The 8042-nt window shown below is 45.7% G+C and overlaps 1 protein-coding gene across 1 annotated transcript; it reads right to left on the bottom strand.

Moving 5' to 3' along the window:
* Positions 1 to 432: 432 nt before the first annotated feature.
* LOC119647815 (mucin-2-like) lies at positions 433 to 2803 on the bottom strand. The gene is made up of 2 exons (XM_038049043.1): positions 2705 to 2803; positions 433 to 2640 (listed from the first exon to the last, which is right to left on the bottom strand). Exons 1-2 carry the CDS (start codon positions 2709 to 2711, stop codon positions 551 to 553), a joined length of 2097 nt encoding a protein of 698 aa, XP_037904971.1. The 5' UTR covers positions 2712 to 2803; the 3' UTR covers positions 433 to 550.
* Between the last annotated feature and the right edge of the window lie 5239 nt (positions 2804 to 8042).

The raw sequence follows: 8042 nt of genomic DNA, 5'->3' as shown, positions 1-8042 counted from the left end.
TCTACACAAGATTGGGAAAACCCAATCCGCTGACTGTGGTCCCAGGTTCTCTGGAAGGGATAGTGGTATTCATAGACACCTTTATGCAGACACAGGAGGGCTCTCTCTGGACGAAATTGTCAGAGAGTGGTTATTAGCTTTGGCAAATGCAGCCACGTTGCGCATTACGTTGGGATCCTTCTTGTTGCGTAGAAGATTGAGCTTGACCGGTGGAGAGACCGGATGGGGAGAGGTTCCTAACAATTCCGGGTCTCCTCTTCCCTTCCGTTAGTGGATTTGAAGGCTCTCTAAGGCAGAGAGCGTCAGGGCTAGCCCGAAGCAATGTATCAAACAGTTCTAGGCTGCTTATCCGATGATACAGAGATTTAGTTGGTAGGTGGACGGTATATAGGGGAATGGGATCGTGGGACAGAACCAAAAGATTAGTTTAAAATGCTGAGGCTCATTAGTATATTTGCAATAAGTTAACATCTACTTTTATAACTTTAGATATAATAGTAGATCATGGCCCAAACTAAATTCTTCTGATGGATAATAATAACGTCACTCTTCACTTGCTCAAATCCCATGTTTCACTCATACATCCTGCAGTCCAAGGCCAATCGCAAACTTTCGCTTTGTCATTCCAGTGAAGTCCTTGGGAACACTTTCTTTCAACATACCTTCCACTTATGCAGACCTTGTACTGGCTACACTCAGTACCGGATGTAAGTTGACCTGGAGAGCAACTTTTGGGTTTTATCTTTGGAGTTATTCCTAAAATTGACGCTAGCGCTAGCAGTGATGATTCCGTAGTTGGCTGAAGACCGCCTTCTTCATCACAGAATGCAACCTGCGGCCAGACGCAGGCTTTTACTTTATTATTCCAATGGAGTCCTTCGGGACATTTTCTTTCAACATACTTTCCTGCGACGCAGACCTTATATTTGCAGCATTCAGTGCCATTTGTATATTGACCTTGATCACACTCGCAATTGCTTCCGGAATTGCAGATTCCTGGTTTGTTTGTTGGTACTTTTTGAGGTGTTGAGAGCTCGATTATTGATTCCGTTGTTGATGGGGTTGCTGATCCTGTTGTGGGTTCTACTTTTGTTGATGGTTGTGTTGGCTCCTTTGATGATTCTGCCCCCGATCCTGTTGTTGATTTTGCTGTTGCTTCGCCTGTTGAATCTATTCCTGATTCTGCTGTTGATCCTGCCGCTGAATCTGGTGTGGATGCTGCCGCTGAATTTTGTGTTGATCCTGTCGCTGAATCTGGTGTTGATGCTGCCGCTGAATCTGCTGTTGATCCTGCCGCTGAATCTGCTGTTGATGCTGCCGCTGAATCTGCTGTTGATGCTGCCGCTGAATCTGCTGTTGATCCTGACGCTGAATCTGGTGTTGATCCTGCCGCTGAATCTGCTGTTGATCCTGCCGCTGAATCTGCTGTTGATGGTTCTTTTATTGATGATGCAGTTGAATGGGTCATTGGTTGTATTGTAGAATCTGTCTCTGATTGTGTTGCATTTGTAGCAACGCAATCCTCTTCTCCACAACATGCACTGCTTGGCCAATCACAAGCCTTAGTTTTGTCATTCCAATGGAGTCCTCCAGGACACTTCATTTCAACGTACTTTCCAGCAACACATACCTTAAATTTGCAACATTCGGAGCCGCTTGTATATTGTCCTTCATCACATTCACAACAAGGTCCCGGACAGCAATTTCCGGACTCGGTTGTTGATGTTATTGATGGTTCCGTTGATGGTGTCGTGGTTGATGGTTCCGTTGGTGATGTTGTGGTTGATGGTTCCGTTGGTGATGTTGTAGTTGATGGTTCTGTTGTTGACGGTGTTGTTGGTGATGGTTCCGTTGTTGATGGTGTTGTGGTTGATGGTTCCGTTGGTGATGTTGTGGTTGATGGTTCCGTTGGTGATGTTGTAGTTGATGGTTCCGGTGTTGATGGTGTTGTTGTTGATGGTTCAGGTGTTGATAGTGTTGTTGTTGATGGTTCAGGTGTTGATGGTGTTGTGGTTGATGGTTCCGTTGGTGGTGTTGTGGTTGATGGTTCTGTTGTTGATAGTGTTGTTGTTGATGGTTCCGGTGTTGATGGTGTTGTGGTTGATGGTTCTGTTGTTGATAGTGTTGTTGTTGATGGTTCCGGTGTTGATGGTGTTGTGGTTGATGGTTCCGTTGGTGGTGTTGTGGTTGATGGTTCTGTTGTTGATGGTGTTGTGGTTGATGGTTCTGTTGTTGATGGTGTTGTGGTTGATGGTTCTGTTGTTGATTGCGTTGTAGTTGATGGTTCTGTTATCGGTGGTGTTGTTGTCGATGGTTCTGCTGTTGATGATTCTGTTGTTGATGCTGTTGTGGTTGATGGTTCGGTTGTCGATAATGTTGTTGTGAAGGGGGGAGGGGTAACTACAGCCCCGCCACAGTTTGCATTTTCAGGCCAATCGCAGGCCTTCGTTCTGTCATTCCAATGAAGTCCATTTGGACAGGAGAAAGTTTTCTCGACACAGTTATCGCAAATTTTATATCTGCAACAACTCTCCGGGTCTGGTTTGAAACCAGGATAAATGCAGCAAGCCCTGACATCACAACTTCCTTTTTGTATCAAGCATGATGCAAGCACGATGCCTGTAATTACAGCAAGTAAACCTGGAAACATAATTTATGTTAATATGCAAGTTAGTAACAAAATAGATCTAAAAGTCGGTCCTACCCTTCATCGATCCCTATTCAATCAAACAATATTCCACAAAGTGTTGAAAGCCCAGTAGAACTACTCGCCAAACTGATAATTTGACAAAGAACTGAATCAACTTTTATAGTCCTGAGAAACTTGTTGAATTTCGATAACTTTTTGCCCATTTGAAAAGAAAGAAAATCAACACCAAAAATTCAACCTGCTACTGTTAATAAAAGCAAAAAAGGAATTCGCATTCATTCTTGAATTTCCAGTGCATCACACAATATTTTGCGATCAGATAACTTTTCCCAACACCCCGTGAGATAACGAGATACAATTGAACGTACTTAAGATTTCATCTTGAACGATAAATTAAACGGTGCGATGGCCGAATTGATTGAGCGTCAGCCACACGACCTTGTGCTCCGGGTTCGAATCCCGGTTGCGTCATGGATATTTGTGTTTATTTTTGGACTGCTCTTGTTGCTACCGTATGTTATCACCTGCACAGTATTAATTGCAAAAGTAATAAATTAAAACATGGTCAATTGAAAATGATATGGGGAAAATAACTGTGTCTATACAGATGCCTTCTGATGTGAATAAGATACATTTTATCGGAGCAAAGTTTAAGATTTCAAGATTTTTTATCAGAAAAATGTTAAATTTTATAAATGTCTTCCGAAATTGGTAAATTAATTGTATTGAATGCAAGAGGAGCGTGTGGTCCTATATCACCTAGTTCAGGCATTGTTTCATTGGGTTCATCATTTCGGCGGTAGGCTTAAAGCGTTGTGCATGTTATATCCACATTTTCGCAGCTAACTCAAAATTTCCTAATCCCACCCTGTAGATGCCTAATAGGCGACCGCTCTAGTCTGCGCTATTTCCGGTTCAATGTTCTCAATGGATATAGATAACGATTACCCTTGAGAATAAGGACACTACGATAATAGTAAGCGGGAGAAGTATCTTTTTTTATGAATTTATTCCGTTTGATACTGTGATATCTTTGTCAGATTCTGGGGCGATAAATATCTGTCTGAGATAATCGGCGAATAGAAGCGCTACCGCTCTTCTGTGGCGGCACATCGGAGGCGCGAACCTAGACAACATTATGAATTCGCCTCCACCGCTTTATTCAATGGCCGCAGAAACAGCTGACGGACTGACATGGGACAGGGCATTTGTCAACAGTCTCAATCACTCACTCAACTCTCGTTCACCGACCAGAGATGAACCATCTTTGGGATTTGTCCTACTTGGAAGAATTGTACGGAATTATGATAAAAGGAATTGTGATAATTAAAATAACGAATTTACTGCAATAAAGAAGAAAGTAAACGATAAATGTATCTTTTGATTATTGGGGACAAGAGGTTCCTCAAAGTGGTGGCTCCACAAACTTTCCGTTTAATGTGGCTGCTAGCACTGGTGACTATTACAAACTAATAATCTGATTTTTTGGTGTTGGCTGGCAAGCACCGAAATTCAAGAACAATCTGGACACAGTAAACGAATCTCGTAATTGCCAGTTGTTCTAATACCAGTGCACGGTGATCAAGATCCAGCAAGTCGTATCTCATCTGGTGCATGATTTTGAGGTACCACTGATTAGCATCCTTGAGGAGATATGCATTTGCTCCCTTTGGTCTCTGCCAGAGCGTTTTCCGCATGACTGCGAAGATTGTTGCGTCGGCGGACGCAAAATTCATTTGGAGCCTCGGTCGTTAGTCCGCTCCCAGGTTTTGACCGTCCTCGTTCCGATCCCCTAACTCTCCTGAAATATGTCACGCAAAAAGAAGACCATGCAAGGCACGATACCGCCCCTGCCGGCAGTCACGGTTAGGGCGTGTGCTCCCGGCAATTTGAGACACAATTTGCACTGGCGGGCCACGACAGACGCCACCTGGTTCAACCACACCCTCATCGATCTCGACGTGAAATGAGCCAGTTGGGTGGGGATAAGGTTGGCTCAGAGCCGCTGAAGTCTCTCTAGCTGCAGCGGCTCCCGGAGAGCAACCGGGCCATCTTGGTCTGCGCGGATTCGGGATCGCAGGAGTTGTTGTCCGTAACGATCGGGGAGGTGCAAGAGGTGTACGCACGCCCTGTTATCGCGGAAGTTTCCCGAGTTGCGTCTCGGGAAGTAGACGAGCTTAAGACCATGGTGACGACACAGGCCGAGGCGGTCAGCAAGGTCACAGCAACGGTTGGTATTTTGCGCACTGGAGGTAGATCCTGATCGCAATTACGGTCGACGTCTGCTAGAGCCGCTGGACTCTTCGGCAACGGCTACCCGAAGCGCAATACCACGTCTCCTTCCAATCCTCGGCCTCCTAAGCACACCTTGCTTCCTGAGGTGTCGGCTCTCCCCGTGCCCCGTTCGAACATCCTAATTCCGCAAAATCTACGACTGGCTGCCACGGACTCTTCCTCCATCCGCACGTATAGCTATAGGTAGGTGACTGTGCCGAATGTTTTCGTGGCGATTCGTTCTGGCGAATATTAGCGTCCCCAAATTAGACTCAGACTTCCTGTGTCACTATGCCTGCTGGTGGACTTGCAGAACAAAGCTTTGATAGACCCCGCAACCTCATTACAGAAGTCAGCGGAAATTTCTAATTGTCAAAATGACACTGAAGTACACTGAAGGGTATCTGCAGACCATCCAATTGCTGCTGGTCCCCCCTACTTCATTTGGTTCCTAAGCCAAATGACGAAAAACCATGTAGAGATTATAGGCACCTGAATGCTTAGACATTCTAGAGTGGTGTCCCATTCCGCTCATCCATGATTTTCCGAAGATGGCTATCTGCACACCTTTCGAACACTTCAAGTTCACCAGGATGACTTTCGGCTTGTGCAACACTGCGCCGACTTTCCAGAGATTCATCCACTCTTCGAAATTTAAGCTCTTGTTTCGGATACATGGATGATATGGTATATTTGGTTGCTACTTCTTCCAAATCTGAGCACTGAGAAGGTTCTTGCGTATGTTAAACTTCTATCATCGCTTCTTGTTCAAGCCCGCCCATTACCAAGTGATCCTCAACATTTACTTGTCTGGGCCCAAATCCAAAGACTTCCGATAGGTTGCGTGGTTTGCTGAGACCATCCAGGACCGTTTCAACGGTCAAACAACAGCTTGTTGATGCTACACTATTAGCATTTTCTCGGTCAGATGCACAGCGATTGACCCCGCTCTTCATCAATGGATGAATCAAACCCGGCAACCGTTGAGCTTCTTTTGTAAACAGCTCAACCCAGCTCAACGTAACTACACCGCCTACGATCGTGACCTACTCAATGCGTACCTCTAAATCAAATACTTCCTTTTCTCCCTTGAGGGCAGGCCCTTCATAATGTTCATGGACCACAAGACCCTTATTTTCGCGCTTAAACAAAAGCCCGCCAAAGCATCTCCTCGCCAATTTCAGCAACTGAGCTTCACCAGCCAGTTCACTTCTGACATCTAACATGTGTCTAGAAAGGACAACGTCGTTGCAGATGCTTTGTTTCCAATCTCGTAAGTCACAGACCACACTGCGGTCATTTATAAGGCAATCGGCGGGGTAAAGCAAGACGACGCAGAGCTTGAATGCCAGAAGGCAAATTCCAAATAGAAGTTCAAGGAGTTTCCTATCTTTGACTCAAACTCCTACTTGCTCTGCGAGACTTTAGACAAGGGACCTAGGCCATTCATTCTGGTCGATTTCACGCAATGCACGATCTTGCGGACCCAGGCACCAACATGAACAATGACGTAAAATCTTGGACCTGAGAGTGCAAGGCGTGCCAAAAATGTAGGGTCAACAAGCACGTACAAAAGGAAATAGGTGTATTCCCTAGGTCAACCAAGCGCTTCCACACCACCCATCTGAACATCGTCGGTCCTTTGCAAGATCCGCACGGATTCACATGCATCGACAGGTTTACGCGGTGGCCTGAAGCAATACCTCTGCCTGACATGACGGTGCAATCATGTGCCGAGGCCCTCTGTCAAAAGTGGATTCCGTGTTTTGGTGTTCCAGTCGTAATCATCACGGACCAGGGAATGCAATTCGAACTTACTCTTTTTGCGGAGCTCGGAACTCCCCTTGACTTCAAACGGCATAGGACTACTGCATACCATCCACAGTGCAATGGTATGCTGAAACATTGGCACCAGACGCTGAAGGACGCTTTAATGGTTCGCGACGAGGAATCCATTGTGAATTTGAGAAAAGCCTACTGCAGTAATCAAACAGCCTCCATGCGATTACCGGTAGAGGAAGCGCTGCAATTACAGTCAGCGGGAAAAGTTCGAATCGGATGGAGTGTCTGCCGTAGGAAAATGCAGACTTCAGTAAAGAGGTGCTTCAAGTGTTTGGGCACTTCGCTAAGGGATGAACCAACGGCATTGATCGGTCAGATCGATGAAGAAGTTGTGGGGAGAAAAGACATATGGCCGTCCAATAGAGACCCCAAATCCGGAGGACGGAATCACGGGCCATACTGCCGGAAATGATAAAGTGGTTAATGCCCGGAAGGTGCTTTTGTAACGCTGTTACATCAGCCTTATATTGGGACAGAATACCAGCCAGTTGCTGAACAGTATTCGATCTATACAGGGAGCCTACGTCCCATGAGAAAATGCGCAAATCCCTATTCCGTTTTTGACACCCGATTCGCCGGTCATTGTGCTGCTTCTTTTCTGGTTTCGTAACAAGTTGTTTTCCATGTAAGGTTGTCAGCCCTACCCAACCCCAAGCCTGGAGGAGTAGCTGGTATAATTTGTCCGGTTTTTAGTTGCGGGAGGCACGCTTCATACTTCTCGGACTGCAACGCTTTGTTAAGAAAGGGGTCCCAGCGGTCACCACGTGGAGGGAGGTAGGGTTTGGTAGTAAAGCTGTTGATGTTGGCTAATCGGGCGTTCCCCAGGTCTTATGCTTCATCGTGGGTACAATCAACATTTCGCCCTGGGACCTTCCTTTGACCACCAAAATACTCTTGTCATTTATTTACAGATCTCTCCCCTTCGATGGCACTCCTCACGCCCAGGGTCACCACCACGCAATATTTGCTAGTACTACCGTTTACGTGAATTGAACCTTCGGCCAAGCCAGTAACAAATTTGATGGAATCACTGATTGATCTTTACGGAAATCATCTGATGATTGATCTGAAAGGGCACCACGACTGTTAACAACCGGGAGTAACCTAGTGTATACTACCCGCTCTAACATTTTCGCCATATTGTCTAGAAGACATATGAATCTATTGGAGGACGGTTTCACTTGAGGTTTACCAATCATAGGCAGAAATAGCCCCTGGATTATTTTCAGCATAGTATTATTAGGATAGGGTACGTGATCTGCGGAGATAGGCACTC

This window comes from Hermetia illucens, chromosome 2 (assembly GCF_905115235.1).
Source record: "Hermetia illucens chromosome 2, iHerIll2.2.curated.20191125, whole genome shotgun sequence".
Classification (NCBI taxonomy): domain Eukaryota; kingdom Metazoa; phylum Arthropoda; class Insecta; order Diptera; family Stratiomyidae; genus Hermetia; species Hermetia illucens.
The sequence above is the reverse complement of the archived record's forward strand: the minus strand, read 5'-3'. Positions and strand labels throughout refer to the sequence as shown.